General features: G+C 38.7%; 1 protein-coding gene across 3 annotated transcripts in view; it reads left to right on the top strand.

Annotated features, from left to right (window-relative positions):
- Nucleotides 1-22,442, top strand: part of LOC128687331 (ubiquitin carboxyl-terminal hydrolase 31-like) — a 525,901-nt gene that overhangs the window by 401,414 nt on the left and 102,045 nt on the right. For all 3 annotated transcript variants that reach the window (XM_070092773.1, XM_070092772.1, XM_070092774.1), the window contains exons 8-9: nt 17,044-17,222; nt 21,552-21,657. In XM_070092773.1, the coding sequence (XP_069948874.1) occupies nt 17,044-17,222; nt 21,552-21,657 (285 nt within the window). The remainder of the gene's footprint in view (nt 1-17,043; nt 17,223-21,551; nt 21,658-22,442) is intronic.

Genomic DNA, 22,442 nt, shown 5'->3' with positions numbered 1-22,442 from the left:
AAGTGGAGTGCATGTCTCCGAGCTGGCCAGGTTGTATAATAAACCCCAATCAACCATCGCTACTATTGGTGGTACAGCTGCTGCTGCTGCTGCACTGTCAGCTGCTGCTGCTGCTGCACTGTCAGCTGCTGCTGCTGCTGCACTGTCAGCTGCTGCTGCTGCTGTAGCACCGTTGTTGGTGTGGCTTATTGAGAATACCAAGAAACAATTAACCCCAGAGGATTTGTCACCCAGGATAACCCAAAAAAGTCAGTGTCATCGAAGACTGTCTAACTTATTTCCATTGGGGTCCTTAATCTTGTCTCCCAGGATGCAACCCACACAAGTCGACTAACACCCAGGTGAACAGGGAAAAATGCCTGGAACTAGTGCTCATATTGGTGAATTTAAAGCCAGCAAAGGTTGGTTTGAGAGATTTAAGAATCGTAGTGGCATACACAGTGTGATAAGGCCTGTTCTGGAAGAAAATGCCAAACAGGACCTACAGTACTCAGGAGGAAAAGGCACTCCCAGGACACAGTGTCTCATCAGTCATTGCTGCATCTTCAATAAAGGTAAGTGTCATTTATTCTTCATTTAGTAGACTAGTACATGCACAATATATACTGTGCATGTACTACTCTACTATTGTGCATGTATCCTTCTCTTTGTGTGTGGGAAAATGTATATTTCATGTGGTAAAATTTTTTTTTTCATACTTTTGGGTGTCTTGCACGGATTAATTTGATTTCCATTATTTCTTATGGGGAAAATTCATTCACATAGCGATTATTTCGCATAACAATTACCCCTCTTGCACGGATTAAAATCGTTAACCGGGGGTCCACTGTAATATGATAATAACTTTAGTGCAGTTATTGTGTTCAATACAGTGAGTTTATATATATACATTATATACAGTATTGGTCTCTCAGGCCCCAAATGTTAGAAGGAATAGAAAAAAATTGGAAAAGAAAAGAAAAAACAAAAAAAAAACTGCAAAATAATGTAATGCGCGTATGTGGAATTCATCGATGTTGCCGCCACCACATCATTTTTGACAAACTTCTTGGCACTGTATCTCGGTAGGTACTGATCAGAATTTTTTTTTTTTGTCTTATTACCTTCACAAAAATATACTCTTTAATTCTGTAAGAAAAAATAATTTTTTTTTTTTTTTTTTTCAAAATTTCTTGGACACTGGAGCACCACTTCAGATTTTGGCCTTTGACCCTGAAGGGGTTAATAAATGTATGAAAGAGGGGAAGGTACCTAGGGATTGGCGGAGAGCATGTATAGTCCCTTTATATAAAGGGAAAGGGGACAAAAGAGATTGTAAAAATTATAGAGGAATAAGTTTACTGAGTATACCAGGAAAAGTGTACGGTAGAGTTATAATTGAAAGAATTAGAGGTAAGACAGAATGTAGGATTGCGGATGAGCAAGGAGGTTTCAGAGTGGGTAGGGGATGTGTAGGTCAAGTGTTTACATTGAAGCATATATGTGAACAGTATTTAGATACAGGTAGGGAAGTTTTTATTGCATTTATGGATTTAGAAAAGGCATTTGATAGAGTGGATAGAGGAGCAATGTGGCAGATGTTGCAAGTATATTGAATAGGTGGTAAGTTATTAAAGTTTAGGAATGTGTGTAAAGGTAGAAAGTTGAAAGTGAACATAGAAAAGAGTAAGGTGATGAGGGTATCAAATGATTTAGATAAAGAAAAATTGGATATCAAATTGGGGAGGAGGAGTATGGAAGTGAATGTTTTCAGATACTTGGGAGTTGACGTGTCGGCGGATGGATTTATGAAGGATGAGGTTAATCAAAGAATTGATGAGGGAAAAAAGGTGAGTGGTGCGTTGAGGTATATGTGGAGTCAAAAAACATTATCTATGAAGGCAAAGAAGGGAATGTATGAAAGTATAGTAGTACCAACACTCTTATATGGATGTGAAGCTTGGGTGGTAAATGCAGCAGCGAGGAGACGGTTGGAGGCAGTGGAGATGTCCTGTTTAAGGGCAATGTGTGGTGTAAAAATTATGCAGAAAATTCGGAGTGTGGAAATTAGGAAAAGGTGTGGAGTTAATAAAAGTATTAGTCAGAGGGCAGAAGAGGGGTTGTTGAGGTGGTTTGGTCATTTAGAGAGAATGGATCAAAGTAGAATGACATGGAAAGCATGTAAATCTGTAGGGGAAGGAAGGCGGGGTAGGGGTCGTCCTCGAAAGGGTTGGAGAGAAGGGGTAAAGGAGGTTTTGTGGGCGAGGGGCTTGGACTTCCAGCAAGCGTGCGTGAGCGTGTTAGATAGGAGTGAATGGAGATGAATGGTACTTGGGACCTGACGATCTGTTGGAGTGTGAGCAGGGTAATATTTAGTGAAGGGATTCAGGGAAACCGGTTATTTTCATATGCAGTGGACCCTCAACCAGCGATATTAATCTGTTCCTGAGAGCTCATCGTTAGTCAAAATAATCGTTAGTCAAGTTAATTTTCCCCATAAGAAATAATGGAAATCAAATTAATCCGTGCAAGACACCCAAAAGTATTGAAAAAAAAAAAAATTTTACCACATGAAATATTAATTTTAATACACACAAACTGAAGATTACATGCACAGTTACATGACACTTACCTTTATTGAAGGTCTGGTGATGATTGATGGGATGGGAGGAGGGGAGAGCGTTATCTTCTTACTGTTTAGAAGGGGAATCCCCTTCCATTAGCACTTGAGGCAGCAAGTCTTTTTCTGGGGTTACTTCCCTTGTTCTTTTAATGCCACTAGGACCAGCTTGAGAGTCACTGGACTTCTGTCGCACAACATATCTGTCCATAGAGGCCTGTACCTCTCGTTCCTTTATGACTTTCCTAAAGTGGTTCACAACATTGTCAGTGTACAGGTTGCCAACACGGCTTGCAGTAGCTGTGTCAGGGTGATTATCATCCATAAAGCTTTGCACTTTAAGCCACATTGCACAGATTTCCTTAATCTTAGAAGTAGGCAACTTCTTCAATTTCTCTCTCCCCTCCTCCGAAGCAGTTTCCTCAGGTCTGCCCTCTTGCTGTTCAAGATGATCTAGCAGCTCATCAGTGGTTAGTTCTTCACTGTCCTCCACCACCAACTCTTCCACATCCTCCCCACTAACCTCCAACCCCAAGGACTTCCCCAATGCCACAATGGATTCCTCAACTGGCATAGGATTCTCAGGGTTAGCCTGAAACCCCTCCAAATCCCTTTTGTCTACACATTCTGGCCACAGTTTTTTCCAAGCAGAGTTCAATGTCCTCTTAGTCACTTCCTCCCAAACCTTACCTATAATGTTTACACAATTGAGGATGGTAAAATGATCTTTCCAAAACTCTCTTAGAGTCAGTTGAGTTTCTGAGGTCACTACAAAGCACCTTTCAAACATAGCTTTCGTGTACATTTTCTTGAAGTTATAAATAACCTGCTGGTCCATGGGCTGCAGGAGATGAGTGGTATTAGGAGGCAAAAACTTCACCTTAATGAAGCTCATGTCCCTAGAAAGTCGCTCTGCCACATCTGTAGGATGACCAGGGGCATTGTCTAATACCAGGAGGCACTTAAGGTCTAATTTCTTTTCAATTAGGTAATTTTTCACATCGGGGGCAAATGCATGGTGTAACCAGTCATAGAAAATGTCCCTAGTGACCCATGCCTTACTGTTTGCCCTCCACAGCACACACAAATTAGCCTTGAGGACATTGTTTTTCCTGAACACTCTGGGGGTTTCAGAGTGATACACCAATAAAGGCTTCACTTTGCAATCACCACTAGCATTGGCACACATGAACAAAGTAAGCCTGTCTTTCATAGGCTTATGTCCTGGAAGTGCCTTTTCCTCCTGAGTAATGTACATCCTGCTTGGCATTTTCTTCCAAAACAGGACTATTTCGTCACAATTAAACACTTATTCAGGTTTCAGTCCTTCACTGTCTATGTACTCCTTGAAGTCCTGCACATATTTTTCAGCTGCTTTGTGGTCCGAACTGGCAGCCTCACCATGCCTTATCACACTATGAATGCTACTATGCTTTTTAAATCTCTCAAACCAACCTTTGCTGGCCTTAAATTCACTCACATCACTAGTTGCTGGCACTTTTTTAATTAAATCGTCATGCAACTTCCTAGCCTTTTCACATATGATCGCTTGAGAGATGCTGTCTCCTGCTATCTGTTTCTCGTTTATCCACACCAATAAAAGTCTCTCAACATCTTCTATCACTTGCGATCTCAGTTTCGAAAACATAGTTGCACCTTTGGCAAGAACAGCTTCCTTGATTGCCGTTTTCTTGCCCACAATAGTAGCGATGGTTGATTGGGGTTTATTATACAACCTGACCAGCTCAGAGATACGCACTCCACTTTCATATTTATCAGTGATCTCTTTCTTCATCTCCATAGTAATTCTCACCCTTTTTGCTGTAGGGTTGGCACTAGAAGCTTTCTTGGGGCCCATGGTGACTTATTTTGCAGGTGCAATCACTAAAAAGGCTGTGATAATATGAAATGTTCCAGTTGTATGTTTGGAAGCGACCGCGGTGGCTGGCTGGCTTGTAAACACTGGCACCAAAGGGACAAGTGAGGCGCGCTCAGGCCAAAGTGGACGCGTATGGTACGGAACGAAAAGCGCTGGTTGGGTTTTTAAGCGCTAGTCGAGGCAAAATTTTTGCGTTTAAATAAATCGCTAGTCAGATTTATCGTTAATCAATGCCATCGCTGGTTGAGGGTCCACTGTAGTCGGACTTGAGTCCTGGAAATGGGAAGTACAATGCCTGCACTTTAAAGGAGGGGTTTGGGATATTGGCAGTTTGGAGGGATATGTTGTGTATTTTTATATGTACATATATGCTTCTAAACTGTTGTATTCTGAGCACCTCTGCAAAAACAGTGATAATGTGTGAGTGTGGTGAAAGTGTTGAATGATGATGAAAGTATTTTCTTTTTGGGGATTTTCTTTCTTTTTTGGGACACCCTGCCTTGGTGGGAGATGGCCGACTTGTTGAAAAAAAAAAAAATAATAATATGTATAATAATATAATACAATAAGAATAATAATATAGTAAATATAATAATAATACATATATAATAATAATATATGTAGTGGGTTGGTAGACAGCAACCACCCAGGGAGGTACTACCGTCCTGCCAAGTGAGTGTAAAACGAAAGCCTGTAATTGTTTTACATGATGGTAGGATTGCTGGTGTCCTTTTTTCTGTCTCATAAACGTGCAAGATTTCAGGTATGTCTTGCTACTTCTACTTACACTTAGGTCACACTACACTTACATTTACAAGCATGTATATACATACATACCCCTCTGGGTTTTCTTCTATTTTTCTTTCTAGTTCTTGTTCTTGTTTATTTCCTCTTATCTCCATGGGAAAGTGGAACAAAATTCTTCCTCCGTAAGCCATGCGTGTCGTAAGAGGTGACTAAAATGCCGGGAGCAAGGGGCTAGTAACCCCTTCTCCTGTACATATTACTAAATGTAAAAGGAGAAACTTTCGTTTTTCCTTTTGGACCACCCCGCCTCGGTGGGATACGGCCGGTTTGTTGAAAGAAAGAAAAGAAGATATGTAGTAGGTTGGTAGACAGCAGCCACCCAGGGAGGTACTACCGTCCTGCCAAGTGAGCGTAAAACGAAAGCCTGTAATTGTTTTACATGATGGTAGGATTGCTGGTGTCCTTTTTTTCTGTCTCATAAACATGCAAGATTTCAGGTACGTCTTGCTACTTCTACTTACACTTAGGTCACACTACACACACATGTGCAAGCATATATATATACACACCCCTCTGGGTTTTATACTATTTTCTTTCTAGATCTTGTTCTTGTTTATTTCCTCTTATCTCCATGGGGAAGTGGAACAGAATTCTTCCTCCGTAAGCCATGCGTGTTGTAAGAGGCAACTAAGATGCCAGGGGCAAGGGGCTAGTAACCCCTTCTCCTGTATATATTACTAAATGTAAAAGGAGAAACTTTCGTTTTTCTTTTTGGGCCACCCTGCCTCGGTGGGATACGGCCAGTGTGTTGAAAGAAGAAAGAAACATGCAAGATTTCAGGTACGTCTTGCTACTTCTACTTACACTTAGGTCACACTACACATACATGTACAAGCATATATATACACACACCCCACTGGGTTTTCTGCTATTTTCTTTCTAGTTCTTGTTCTTGTTGATTTCATCTTATCTCCATGGGGAAGTGGAACAGAATTCTTCCTCCGTAAGCCATGCGTGTTGTAAGAGGCGACTAAAATGCTGGGACCAAGGGACTAGTAACCCCTTCTCCTGTATAAATTACTAAATTTAAAAAGAAACTTTTGTTTTTCTTTTTGGGCCACCATGCCTCGGTGGGATAAGGCCGGTTTGATGAAAAAAAAAATAATAATAATGTACTACATAATAGCAATTATAATAGATGGCTTCAAAAGGCCATCACTAGATGGCAGTGCTTACCACAACATAGAGGGAGCAGTTGTGATCGCCTCCACCTGTTACATAATGGCATATTTTATTCATTCTAGAGTATATAACAGGGTTCTGTGTTATTTATATTGTTTATTATTTCATATTAGATGAACTGTGATAGATAAATAAGCTGTAGAGTTGATAGTGAAATATTCAAGGGGCATTTTGTCCTGTCTCCAGACAAACACTCGTCGGTCTCCACCGCCACATATGTAATGACATATTTTTATTCATTCTTGAGTACAGTAGGGCCCCACTTATACAGTGGGTTAAGTTCCAGGCTGTCGCCGGAAAGCAGACATCGCCAGAAGACAGAATGCCATTTTTTTCCATTTATAAATGCATATAAATGCCAGACAACAAGTTTACACTAAATTATATTAAGTTAGTAATAGAGCTAGGCATTAAAAACACACAAAATAAAATACATTCACAGTACATTCATATCTTATCTTAAAGTATTTGTAATCTTAATGTAGGGAGAGGTGAGTAGTACTTATTTGTAGGAAGTCAGGTGCAGGTAGCCCAGGTGTAGGTAGCCCTGGCTCCCCGTCTCATACTTAACCCCGTAAATGGTCCAAACGTATACTATATACGTTTTTTCAACATTTGAAAGTATGTAAAAAAAGTAGATCTACTTTTTTTTTTTTTATATTTGAAAATATGTAAAACAAAAAGTTGATCTACTTTTGTAGCACTACACATGTGAACGTAGATCTGCTTGGACCATTTACGGGTTAATATATGATATTTAATACATCCCAGAGAGTTAAAATACACACACAGTACACTCATTATTTACCTTAAAATATGTGTAGTCTTAATATAGGAAGAGAGGCGAGTAGTATTTATTTGTAGGAAGTCATTGTAGGTAGCCGGTAAGTGTAGCCCAGGGGGCTACACCTACCAGCTAATAATATGGCCCAGAGCCATATTATTAGCATCGACATACCTTGTTCACTGAATTTAATAATTTCCAACAACTACCTTTAGATGCCATCATAAACGAAGGGAGAAGTAATGAATAATTCATGCCGAAAATTGTAAACAAAAGCGGAGTGGGGGAGTGGCTGGGCCAAACGCACCTCTATACATGTTTTCTCTGATGGCTGAGCAGAGAAAACGTAATGTTGTCCCTCCGGCCGGCTACCACACAGATCCACAAGTATTATTATCACAGCACATATAAAATATGCAATAAATGCCAGACAACAAGTTTACACTAACTTATATTAAGTTAGCAATAGAAATAGGCATTAAAAACACAATAAAACTTAAGATGCACACAGAGTACACTTATTACTTGCCTTAAAATATTAATATTAATATGTGAGAGGTGAGTGGCAGGGTGTTTATTGAATAAAATCAGAATGGCACACCATCATCCTCTAACTTGGCACTTAAAGCAAGAGGCTTATGACTCCTTTTTTTTTTTATCACAGCTAAGCTTAGACGCCATCGTCAATGAGAGCCAACTAGTTAACGAAAGAGTAAATGAGATACAGAGTTCAGACAATGTAAGAATACAAACTGAACAGGTAGTGGGCGATCACTTGGTCAGGTGAAATAAATGCGTATTAATATGTGTCTACTTTTAGTTCATTCACGTCTGTTTGTAAGAGTTTGTAAAACATTTACCTCAATATTTTTTTATTATAATAATAATTACCTCACAATACAAATACTCTTACATTTTGTACAAGTTGTACAAGTTAGTACAGAATAAACAAACAGCAACACACCATTTTTAGAGTGAATGAAGATATTATTATTATCATAATAAAAAGCACTAAACCCACAAAGGTTGTGAATTGCTATATATAGAGTGAAGGCATACGAAAAGAATATTTTTCTACAGTTATCCCCCAGTTTGACTAGAGAAAACGTAATTCTTCCGACACTACCTACACGGCCGCTTTGTAAACATATCTCATATTTATGTCAATTTTTATTCTGTGAGTGTATGTATCATGTTTATATGCTATGTAACTGGTTTCATATATAATTTTGAGGAAAATATCATAGAGGGATTAATGAAAATGCCTATATTAATGTACAATAAAACATTTAGTGTGGCCAAGAGTGATTATTATTACGTAGTATTGGCGTCATGAGTAGAGAGAGAGAGACTCTTAGCGGTTTTAATGTGTACCTGCACACCATTGCAGTGTGCAAGTATATTTAGGTATAGGTACACATAAGTACCTGGAGTACCTGGAGTTTACCTGGAGAGAGTTCCGGGGGTCAACGCCCCCGCGGCCTGGTCTGTGACCAGGCCTCATGGTGGAATAGGGCCTGATCAACCAAGCTGTTACTGCTGGCTGCACGCAATCCAATGTACGAGCCACAGCCCGGCTGGTCAGGTACCGACTTTAGGTGCCTGTCCAGTGCCTGCTTGAAGACTGCCAGGGGTCTATTGGTAATCCCCCTTATGTATGCTGGGAGGCAGTTGAACAGTCTTGGGCCCCTGACATTTATTATGTTGTCTCTTAGCGAGTTAGTGACACCACTGCTTTTCATTGGGGGATGTTGCATCGTCTGCCTAGTCTTTTGCTTTCGGAGAGAGTGATTTTCGTGTGCAAGTTTGGTACTAGTCCCTCTAGGATTTTCCAGGTGTATATAATCATGCATCTCTCCCGGCTGCATTCCAGGGAGTACAGGTTCAGGAACTTTAAGCGCTCCCAGTAATTGAGGTGTTTTATCTCCGTTATGCGCGCCGTGAAGGTTCTCTGTGCATTTTCTAGGTCAGCAATTTCACCTGCCTTTTAAAGGTGCTGTTAGTGTGCAGCAATATTCCAGCCTAGATAGAACAAGCGACCTGAAGAGTGTCATCATGGGCTTGGCATCCCTAGTTTATAAGGTTCTCATTGTCCATCCTGTCATTTTTCTAGCAGATGCGATTGATACAATGTTATGGTCCTTGAAAGTGAGATCCTCTGACATGATCACTCCCAGTTCTTTGACGTTAGTTTTTCGCTCTATTGTGTGGTTGGAATTTGTTTTATACTCTGATGAAATTTTAATTTCCTCATGTTTACCATATCGGAGTAATTGAAATTTCTCATCGTTGAACTTCATATTGTTTTCTGCAGCCCATTGAAAGATTGGTTGATGTCCGCCTGGAGCCTTGCAGTGTCTGCAATGGAAGACACTGTCATGCAGATTCGGGTGTCATCTGCAGAGGAAGACACGGTGCTGTGGCTTACATCCTTGTCTATGTCAGATATAAAGATGAGGAACAAGATGGGAGCGAGTACTCTGCCTTGCGGAACAGAGCTTTTCACCATAGCTAACTCAGACTTGACTCTGTTTACTACTATTCTTTGTGTTCTATTTGTGAGGAAGTTATAGATCCACCTACCAACTTTTCCTGTTATTCCTTTAGCACGCATTTTGTGCGCTATTACGCCATGGTCACACTTGTCGAAGGCTTTTGCAAAGTCGGTGTATATTACATCTGCATTCTTTTTGTCCTCCAGTGCATCTAGGACCTTGTCGTAGTGGTCCAGTAGTTGGGACAGACAGGAGCGACCTGCTCTAAACCCATGTTGCCCTGGGTTGTGCAATTGATGGGTATCTAGATGGGTGGCGATCTTGCTTCTTAGGACCCTTTCAAAGATTTTTATGATATGGGATGTTAAAGCTATCGGTCTGTAGTTCTTTGCTATTGCTTTACTACCCCCTTTGTGGAGTGGGGCTATGTCTGTTGTTTTTAGTAACTGTGGGACGACCCCCGTGTCCATGCTCCCTCTCCATAGGATGTTAAAAGCACGTGATGGGGGTTTCTTGCAGTTCTTGATGAACACGGAGTTTCATGAGTCTGGCCCTGGGGCAGAGTGCATGGGCATGTCATTTATCCCCTGTTCGAAGTCATTTGGTGTCAGAATAACATCAGATAGGCTTGTATTTACCAAATTCTATGGCTCTCTCATAAAAAATTCATTTTGATCTTCGACTCTCAGTCTGGTTAGTGGCTTGCTAAAAACTTAGTCATATTGGGACTTGAGTAGCTCACTCATTTCCTTGCTGTCATCTGTGTAAGACCCATCTTGTTTAGCCAAAACAAAAGCATTCACATTGCTAAACTCACAAATTATGATGTAGTCACTTAGCCTTAATACCATAATCTGTAAAGGATTTAATGTTAAGAATTAATCTAAGTCTGCCCGAAATGCCTAGCCATGCTAGGTGTCCTAGTGGCCCCCTCTGTAATTAGTATTCTATAACATGTAAACCACACAATACCCAAAACCTGTAAACCCCACATTGTAACCCTTATAGAGAATAAACTTGAACTGAATTGAAGTAGAGGCCCAATACTGGATGTTGTTCTCGGCTTTGATTTGGCATAAGACAAGAAATACTTTGGGTTTCTTTCGATTTCATTTATGGCTTTTAGTTCTTCCCGCGATTCCTGACTCCTATAAGATTCCTTTAGCTTAAGTTCGATGTTTGCTATTTCTCTGACCAGTGTCTCCCTACGCATTGCAGATATATTGGCCTCTTTTAGCCGCTCTGTATGTATGTATGTATTTACGTGTGTGTCAAGGCTGAGATTACGGGATACAATGTGAACATCATTAGGTCACTGACGATGTGATAGATAATGACTGATTTAATACAGCATTATAACTACATCATTATAAAACACTGCATTACATCATAACTACATTGCTGTTTTACATCACTATAACTGCAACATTGCAACTGCAACTTAATAAAACACTGCACAATATCATTATACTTTCAATGAAACGCTACATTATAACTACAACGCTACATTATAACTACAACGCTATACAACGTAACATTATTAAACATTGCACTCTATCACTACACTATAAATACAATACTACATTATAACTCCATTATAAAACACTGCTCTGTATCCCTACACTATAAATACATCATTTCATTATAACTACAGCCTTATAACACAACACTATAAATACAAATACAACACTATAATTGTAACACTATTTCTACATCATTATAAAACACTGCATCATTATACTTTAAATACAACGTTACATTATAACTACAACGCAACATTACGAAACACTGCACTATATATCAACACTATAAATACAATGCTATATTGCAACTACTTTATATATCACTGCAATATATCATTATAACTATATCATCATAACTACAACGCTATACAACGTAACATTATAAAGCACTGCACTATATCATTATACTATAAATGCAGTTACATTATAACTACAACACTATAACAACAACACAATATTATAAAACACTGCATTATATCACTAAACTATAAATACAATAATACATTATAACTACAACAGAACTTTTATAAATACAATGCTACACAATACAACAACAACACTATATCTGCAACTCATTACAACATTACATTTTACAACATTGCTCTGTTTGACAACACTATAAACACAATACTACATTATAGCTGAAACGAGATAATTACTATTATTATTATTAATTATTATTATTATGTATACGGAATGATTCTAAACCAACTATGTTATTTAATTAGTTTAATTTAAGTAAAGTGGCAGTGTGATATAAGAATTATTATTTTCTATTACTGACAAATAATTAAAATCATGACGAGTTATATCATAGTGATTACTAGTTTCATGATAATATTCTATAATTTGATGTTGGCTGGTTACAGAACCGAAACAATTCATTTTCATGCTAAAGTCCTATAGGAACACTGGAAAAGGAGCTAAAATATTTTGAACCTCTGGAGGAAGGATGAGAGTTATAATTATTATAATCTATACTAGTAATTGTGGGAATTTGTCCCCTTTGTGGTGAGTGATGTGCATGTTCAGGAGGTAGATGGTTCTTAAATATATATAATGACTTCGCTGATAGAATCGGTCGGTGAAGAGCCATTAGCTGCGCCAGAAGTTGGTATGTTGACATGGGGATTCGTAATGAGGTTTGTGGTGTTGTCAGTATTAGCGTGGAAGCTTTACCGGGGATACTTCCAAAAAGCTGCCGCCAAGAAAAATGGTTACAAAGACAGCAATGGCAAATGTATAAAAAAACCTCAAATTGGCATACGAAAGGATGTTCTTGAAAGTCATGACAGTGTGCACCCAGTGGTCCTAGAACCTGTCGTCATCGCCCGTAGAAAGTTCCTAGAACCTGACGTCGGCGTGCACACAGAGAGTCTAGAACCTGACGTCAGTGAGCGCTCAGAGATGGATTTAGAACCTCAGGTGAGTGTGAAAACAGAGCTCGATAAAAATCTTCAGGTCAGGAAATATTAGGAGTTGCATTATATTAATGAATCTCCAGTAACTACTGAATGGGATGACGATGGATAATTGTTAATGTAATATAAATGGGGTGACATTGAGGTGAAGCCCTGGAAATATCCAATGTTACATAAATTTGGATAGCCGTGGATACTTCAGAAATCAGGGAGATTCTCAGGTTCCAAACCAAGCCGGAGTGGAACATACGGTGAGAATAAATTCCCCGTCACCATACAGAAGCAACCAGTGAGCAACGAAGAGATGAAAATGCTATGCAAGCTAAGAAAATATAATATCCCAGGAGTACCATTTATAATGGGAAAAGTAGTAGCGGAGGCTGGGTTTCCAGAGGCAATTTTATTTCATAACTATAAAGGGAAATCCTTCAGTAAGCTGAAATGGTCATTACCTAAGAGATGGAGTTGTGTTGAGGCAATACGCTAGGCTTGCCTAACATTGGGTGCCATGCATGAAAACAATATAATCCATGGTTCTGTTAAGCAGTCTAATGTCATCATATCAACAGAGCAAGGTGTTGTTGAAACTACACTCATAGATTATAGTCGATGTGTTGAAATTGGGCCAGAATACCAACAGGAAATAGAAAAAGACATAAAACCACTAGTTAAAATGTTCACCTCGATATTCCTGACTGGGAAAAGAAAGAAAGAGGCTATGATTATAATAAATAGTTCACTTGAGAATCACATCCTGACAGCTTATTTTATGGCAGAAATTATTGAAGATTTTTTGGAACAAATGAAAAATGAAATGACTGAAGAGGCAGAAGATTAACTTCAGTTTAATTTCTAAAGGTCTTGTCCACAATACAGCGGTGGAAAAGTTTGGTCTCTCAGGACTACATGTCAATCAAACTCTAGCATGGAAGAATATTCCACATCCACACTTGGGGAAAACTTTGGTGAGGCTCGGTCATCGGCACCCAGATCTGGATAAAAATGTGGAGTGGCTGGGCTAGTGGTGTGAGGTTTTAAAAGTATTGTGTGACACCATAGATGCTTAGTGGTCCTAGAGTTGTTCATTCTCTTTACCTCATGAGGCCTCTTTTCAGGATTGAATCAAAAGGTAACCACTTTTGAGTAGTTAGGTCTGGTTATTTTGGCTGACTGTGGCAGAAAATAAGTTGCGTTAACCCTTTGACTGTCGCAACCCCAAATCCTGAGGTGTCTCCTGGTGTCGCAAAATTTAAAAAAAAAAAAAAAAAATTATTTTTTCTTATGAAATGATAGAGAAGATTTTCCCGATTGTAAAGACACCAAAAAAACGAAATTTGATGGAAAACTGACGGAATTACGCTCTCGCGAAGTTAGCGACTTCGGCGATATTTAAAAATCGGCAATTTCGCCCACTTTGAGCCCTATTTTCGGCTAATTCCGTTATTCCAGTCAACCAAACTCATAACTATTTCTTCAGAACTCTATTTTTTCTATCGATTGAGTACAAGAAACTGCCCATTTACCGATTTCAACTACCCAATAACATGGTCAGAAATTTGCAATTTGGCCAATTTCACGAAAATTAAAAAATACGACAATTTCAAAATAAGGTCCAGAATGAACAATGCAGACATTCCTGGCTCTAAAATAACATTTTCTTTGTTCATCAGTCATGTCTCCAGGTCCCTGTGATATTACTCTTGCTTTTTATTTTGAAATTTTATTCAAACAAAAAATAGAAGATTTACTGTTATGCAGACTACTGCAATACTGTAATAATTGTAAAAATTACATCAACCCATTCATGACTGCGTATTAGAATGGCTATTTGGACATTTATTGGACAATGACATCATTTGTTTACTTTTGAACATCGACAAAAATCAAACATTTCCTGTACTTTGTGCTCCATTTCCAAGTTCTTTTTATAGTAAAATTAATCAAAATCACCTCCATTTCTATAATATAGTTTCCATTCTATCAAATGAGACCAAGAAAACGAGAATACAACCACAAATACTATACGAAAATAGACCACAAAGTCGGCATTTTAATTAAAAAAAACAGTCGGAGTTTTTTTTTTCTCATTATGCACTGCGTGCTCCAGGATTTTTTTTATGTGGTGCACACTGACCACACAGACCCATTCTCTCACATGTGGGCCTACTAGCTTTCTCCTGCCTGATTTGAAGCCGCTAGAATTTATGAGTATATATACGTCAAACACGGTACCTCGCAAACGTATATATACGGCCGCGACAGTCAAAGGGTTAAATAACTATGAACTTGTTGCACCTGCAGCAATGTTCACCGAATTGTTAGTCGCCTAGATCCACAGCTGGCAGAGAACATGGTGTGAATGGATTTGGCAACCACATCTGCTCAAGGCGAAGCTGAGGGTGGCTAAGCTCAAGATACGGTGATTATCAGAGGAACACAAGAGGATTCATAGTAATTATCCTGTTGTGAATCCTCATAGCTGAGGATCAAGAAGACAGATGGAGTGACAGAAACAACGTAGAACCAGGAGCATACTGTAGAACCTTCGCACCCGTTTTCTGTGCTACCCGACGAATGTGGGTTGACAAATGGGAACGTCACAATGTCAGCATAGTTGCTGATCCCTGTGTTATATAGCATAGCATATTAGTATCATCCATGTGCTTTAGATAGGAGATCCCTTGTAGGCCTGTGACTTTGTGTGATGTCACGGGATGCGCATGTGTAGGCTCGTACCTCTGCCTCCCTCTCACTCGGCGGCAGACCATCCAGACTAGAACACGGCAAGGCTGGGCTCCATTCCTCATCATCTCAGTCTGACAATATATCGTAACCATCCAACAAGTGTGTCTACCTTCAACCCTCGATATCTCCATTAAGAACCCCTACGATAAATGGTGGCAGCGGTGGGATAGATTGGTCCAGCAGAGCGGGTGAGGTCTCCACTATTGAAATAGCACCGACCCACTGGTCAGGTGGCACGTCATCCTGTACTTGAACAGGGTAAGGATAGTGAACTAGGTCAATGAGGTTGGTATTTGCTCTGAGACGAACACTGTGACCCAAAGTGTTAGCAAGGAGTAAATGGATCTTACTGTCTCTTACAATGTGTAAGGAAGGTTCAACAAATAAACCTTTGACCTTGCAGGAATCACTGTCAACTAGGACGTTATCACCATCTGGAACATTAGGAACAACAACAGACACTCTAGTGAGAGCACTAGCTGCAACAGAGACGTCTTTCTGCAGACGGCATGTGACATCAACAAGAGATGGCATTACTAGTTTCAAGTAATTGTTTTCCGACAAGGCGTCCCCTTTGGAGAAACTACTGCTTGGACTAGCAGACATTGCAGGGATAGGCAGAGCACTCAAAGCAGTCTGAGCGTCCTCGGACACTTGAGGCAATACATTATCTTGCATATCTTGCATTATCAGAGTGCATATAAAATACGCAGTAACTTTAAAACACTTGAAATTTTGGAAAGTTTCCTGACATAATAGATGTGGTCACGGAGAATGAAAACAAACCAGGTGGGGTGCGCCGTATTTGAAAGACCACTTGCCGTATAACAAATTTTGGTCATAATTTGACATCATATTAGCGGAATGCCATAAAGTGGGGCCCTACTGTATATATCAGGTTTCTATGTTATTTACATTGTTTGTTATATCATATTAGATGACCTTTGATAGATAAATAAGCCGTAAAGTTGATAGCGAAATATTCAAGAAGTATTTTGTACTGTCTCCAGACAAACACTCGTCAGCCGCCGCTACATGTATAATGACATATTTTATTCATTCTAGAGTATATATCAGGTTTCTATGTTATTTAAATTGTTTATTATGTCATATTAGATGAACTGTGATAGATAAATAAGCCGTATAGATATTAGCGAAATTATTAAAAAAGTATTTTGTCCGGTCTCCAAACAAACTCTTGTCCACCACCGACACCACCCATACCACTACATGAATTACATATTTTATTCATTTTAGAGTATATTTATCAGGTTTCTGTGTTATTTATATTGTTTATTATGTCATATTAGATGAAGTGAGATAGATAAATAAGCCATAGAGTTGATATTAGCAAAATTATTGAAGCACAGAATTCCACTGGAACGGATTAATTGCATTTCAGTTAATTTAAATGAGGAAAATTGACTCTGGAAACGAGCAAATCCAGTTGCGAGCAAGGTCATGGAACAGATTAAACTCGCAAGTAGAGGTTGCACTGTACACAATTGTTAGTGCTGCTGTAGTATATCCAGCTTTTAGTCCTGTAAAATAAATATTTATTTAAACAAAATAATGGCATTCTCTAAGATGACATAATCTTTATGACAGAGTGGATTGTTTTTAATTGGTGTTGATGATGGAGGAAGTTGTGTAATCTGCCTTGACCCAGCGCTGGATGTGCCACTGTTCCATGAAAGTGTGGAGCAGGCGTTGGCACTCTGTGAACCTTCTGCTGGACCCCCACATATTAAACTCATTCTGCAGTGGTCTATGGAAGCCAAAGAAAAGTAAGAATTGAAGGTCAAATTATTTTTGAAGATGTTTTAAATGCTTATGAAGCTTTAGCTTTGTTATTATATTAAATTTTTTACATATGCAAAATGAATATTAAAATTTGCACTAGGTATGTAATAGGCTTGTTTGCTGTGCCAACCTTTAACCCTTAAACGGTCCAAACAGATCGACGTTCAAATTCATAGTGCTCCAAAAGTAGATCTACTTTTTTTTACATATTTTCAAATATAACAAAAAAAAATGTAGATAAAAGTTTTTTTTTACACGTTTTCAAATGTAAAACAAAAAAGAAGATCTACATTTTTTTACATACTTTCAGATATTGAAAAAACGTATATATACGTTTGGACTGTTTAAGGGTTAATATTACTACCATTAGACAGCGTTTATCTTTCTTTCTTTGAATATATATACATGAGTATCACTTTTATATGGTGTGTTCTGAAATATGCTCACTGAAAAACACACTCATCTCCTAAGACTACAATACACACACTGTTCCTATGGCTAAAATACACACACTACTCCTATTGCTAAAATACACCTACTATTCCTATGACTAGAATACACAGACACTGCTCCTGTGACTTGAATGCACATACTGTTTCAAAGGAAGACTAGAATACACATACTGTTCTTAAGAAAGATTGGATTATGAACACTATTCCTAAAACTAGAATACACACACACTACCTAATTCTAAAATACACATATTCTGCCTAAGATTAACATATATATACTGTTCGTAAAACTGAAATACACACTTTAAAAGTTCCTTGTTTTTATGTAGTATATACAGTGCAGGTCTCCCTCAACATTCGTGAGGGTTAGGGGATCAAGAGCCTCGCGAATGTTGAAAAATCGCGAATGTTTGGTGCCCCAATATATTGTAGGGAAATATAATACAATACTTCTTCCTTTAACTTGTTGAACCATGAACAATCATAAAATACATGAAAACGTTGTAAATTGTGCTAAATACATACATGTTATGGTTTAATAACATGTATGTTATTAAATACCACTGCCTCCACTTCCTCGACCACTGCGAGTCCCTACTACCCTCCCTCCGACCCCCCCAACTGGCAGCCAGCTCTCCCACCAGTGTGGTGAGTGTTTTGTTTGTTCATTATTTGTTATTAAACTACAGTATAAATAATGTAAACCCATTCATGACTGCATATTGGAATGGCTATTCAGACAGGTATTGAACGGTGACATGTGTTGACTCTTGAACACAGCAAAGAATCAAACATTTCTGCTACTGCTAATAATAACAATAGTAGTAGTAGTAATAATAATAGCAACAATAATAATAATAATAATAATAATAATAATAATAATAATAATAATAATAAATTGTAATAATAAATACGATAAAATTGAAGAAGGAAATTGTACAAAAATACGAGGGGTGGTTGAAACATCGTCAGTGTGGCTTTGTTTATGCTGGAGTGAGCATTAGTCTCCGTGCTCTTCCAAACATTTCACAATAATTCATTGTGTTTGATGCTTGTAGATTGAGTGCTACTGGAGTGGTAGAGGCAGTGGTTGAGGCAGCGGTTGAGGCAGTGGTTGAGGCAGCGGTTGAGGCAGTGGGTGAAGCAGCAGTTGAGGCATTGGTAGAGGCAGTGGTTGAGGCAGTTTGAGGCAGTGGGTGAGGCAGTGGGTGAGGCAGTGGTTGAGGCAATGGTAGAGGCAGCAGTTGAGGCAGTGGTATTTAATAACATGTTATAAATAATAATAATACATTTTAATAACTTGTATTATTATTATTATTATTATTATTATTATTATTATTATTATTATTATTATTATTAATAACATGTATGTTATTAAATACCACTGCCTCAACCGCTGCCTCACCCACTGCCTGAACTGCTTCCTCAACCACTGCCTCGCCCACTACCTCACCCACTACCTCATCCACTACCTCACCCACTGCCTCACCCACTGCCTCAATCGCTGCCTCAACCGCTGCCTCTACCACTCCAGTCGCACTCAATCTACAAGCACCAAACACAATGAATTATTGTGAAATGTTTGGAAGAGCACGGAGACTAATACTCACTCCAGCATAAACAAAGCTACACTGACGATGTGTCAAACACTCCCTTGTATTTTTGTACAATTTCCTTCTTCAATTCTATCGTATTTATTATTATAATTACAGTGGACCCCCGGTTAACGATTTTAATCCGTGCAAGAGGGGTAATCGTTATGCGAAATAATCGTTATGTGAATGAATTTTCCCCATGAGAAATAATGGAAATAAAATTAATCCGTGCAAGACGCCCAAAAGTATGAAAAAAAAATTTTTTTACCACATGAAATGTTAATTTTAATACACACAAACTGAAAAAGGCATGCACACTTACATGACACTTACTTTTATTGAAGATCTGGTGATGATTGATGGGATGGGAGGAGGGGAGAGCATTATCTTCTTACTGTTTAGAAGGGGAATCCCCTTCCATTAGGACTTGAGGTAGCAAGTCCTTTTCCGGGGTTACTTCCCTTCTTCTTTTAATGCCACTAGGACCAGCTTGAGAGTCACTGGACCTCTGTCGCACAACAAATCTGTCCATAGAGCTCTGTACCTCCCGTTCCTTTACGATTTGTCTAAAATGGGCCACAACATTGTCATTGAAATAGTCACCAGCACGGCTTGCAACAGCTGTGTCAGGGTGATTTTCATCCATAAAGGTTTGCAGTTCAACCCACTGTGCACACATTTCCTTAATTTTTCAAGTAGGCACAATGGATTCCACAACTGGCATAGGCTTCTCAGGGTTAGCCCCAAACCCTTCAAAATCTTTCTTAATTTCCATACTAATTCTCACCCTTTTTACCACAGGGTTGGCACTAGAAGCTTTCTTGGGGCCCATGGTCACTTATTTTCCAGAAACAGCACCGAAAACACTGTAATAATACGAAATATTCCGATTGTATGCTTGGATGTTATTGCGGAGGCTGGCTGGTAAACAATGCCACCGGCGGAACATGTGAGCGTGGCTCAGGCCGCACATTGGAAGCGTCTCGGACGAAAATCGGTAAGCGGGTTTTTAAGCGGTATGCGAGGCAAAATTTTTGCAATTAAAGTAAGCGGTATGCGAAATAATCGCTACGTGATGCCATCGTTATGCGGGGGTCCACTGTATTATTATTATTATTATTATTATTATTACTACTATTGTTATTATTAGCAGTAGCAGAAATGTTTGATTCTTTGCTGTGTTCAAGAGCCAACACATGATGTCACCGTCCAATACCTGTCCGAATAGCCATTCCAATATGCAGTCATGAATGGGTTTACATTATTTAAACTGTAGTTTAATAGCAAATAATGAACAAACAAAACACTCACCACACTGGTGGGAGGGCTGGCTGCCAGTTGGGGAGGGGGGTCAGAGGGAGGGTAGTAGGGACTCGCAGGTGGCAGGAAACTTAAATATGATTTGGCAGCTGGGAATTTGGAGCCTGGGAATTTGTCGGTTGGTAATTCGCGAATGTGTGAAGCCCGCGAAAGTTGAAAACACGAATGTTGAGGGAGACCTGTATATGTGATTACTCTGGTTTAACATCAGATAATTAAAACAAGGAATCATTTTTGTTGCACATTCTTATTAGACATTGTAGGCAAGTTAAAGCTATAATTTTTTTAAGCAAATGTTGTAAATATAATACTACATTTGGCCCTTTAATACATAAAAATTTGTAGATGCATGGTAAGAAAATGCGTGATTATGATACTGCTTTTGTCACTATCCCTTAAGTGTATGAGTGTTAATATAATGATTTAGAAACATGTTACTATTTGCATTTTTTATCAGCACTAAGCTCAGTCTCATGATATAATAGTGATGAACTAGTTTTGCTGAACATGTTAAAGATATTTAGCTTGTACAGTATATAGAAACAAAAGGCTTATAAACCTAGATATACTTTAACATCTTTTGAATGTGAATTTTAGTTTTTAAATTTCTTCAGTTTTAACCATTATGTTTAAAATACATAACTTCTGTTACCCTATAACATGAAAGTGAAATGTAGAAATTGTCTAGTCATAACAGTAAACCAAAGATCATTTTTGCACCTGTTCATCTTTCCCAATATATGCCTTTTCATTAGTACTCTTGCTATTGGCTTGCAATTCTTATTCCACAGGTCTATCAGGTTGGGTACATAATATAGGTTAAAAGTGGTTTTCACAAAGTTATGAAATATCACGTGTAACTCAAGTTCCTGTGTAGTTTAAGCATGAAATTTATTTTTTCTTAAATTTCTATCAAATATTGAAGGAAACTGCAACACTATTGCAGGTACATTATTGATGATGTTGATCACGTGGATGTACACTCTAGTGTGAAGGACTTAAAGGAGAACCCCCAGCAGTGTGCCTCAGTATCTTTGCACCAGTGTTTGCAGGTAATACACTATTCTTTATTTTATGTAATAATAGGTATTATGGCTGTATAGGGAAATATTTCCTCTTCCATTAAATTTTGATTCCAGAAGAATAGGTAAGGAACTGGTATCTGAATTCCCCAGTGTGTCACAAGAGAGATCAGACAGTTGGATGATCTAACAACTGAACTAGTACTAGAGGATGCCTGCAGATCTTGGTGTGGTGATAATGTGTAGAGGATACCTTCAGATCTTGTTGAAGGTGACTGAATGTGTATAATTCCTAGCTTTCTGGTTCTCCTTCACTCATTATTAGCTAAATCATGTTTGCTTAGGTGCTCAGTTTCAACAGGTAGTTTTGCTAAGCCTTGCTTAGTTGATTCTGGGTGTGCCATCCTGAGGTATATTACTGTGTAGGGTCGACACTGCTGGTTGCAGTGAAGGGTATGTTGGGGCTTGGTAATGGATTTCTGGTTCCTTTTTTATTTTTGTATTTCAATGGATGCATTCTCTCATTCTGTTAGTTTTGTCCCCCCTCTTTATTTCTTAATCCTCTCTTTTTCTAATTTAATGTATGTGTACTGCAGTTCAGAACTCTTCCTCTCCTGAATTCTTTGCAGCAACTATCCACTGCCCCTAACAACCCCTGTGTGAATATGGATAATGGTATTCATTGGCTGTCATTCAAGGCTATAAGTGCCCTAAATTTTCACTAGTGACTAAAAAAGCTGAACACAGAAGCATTCAAGGTCTGTATTAAATATGTACAATTGAGGAAACCTAGAAGATCAGATATAGAAAGAGTG

Source organism: Cherax quadricarinatus, chromosome 40 (assembly GCF_038502225.1).
Source record: "Cherax quadricarinatus isolate ZL_2023a chromosome 40, ASM3850222v1, whole genome shotgun sequence".
In the NCBI taxonomy this organism is placed as follows: Eukaryota; Metazoa; Arthropoda; class Malacostraca; order Decapoda; family Parastacidae; genus Cherax; species Cherax quadricarinatus.
This window is presented reverse-complemented; position numbering and strand designations above follow the sequence as displayed.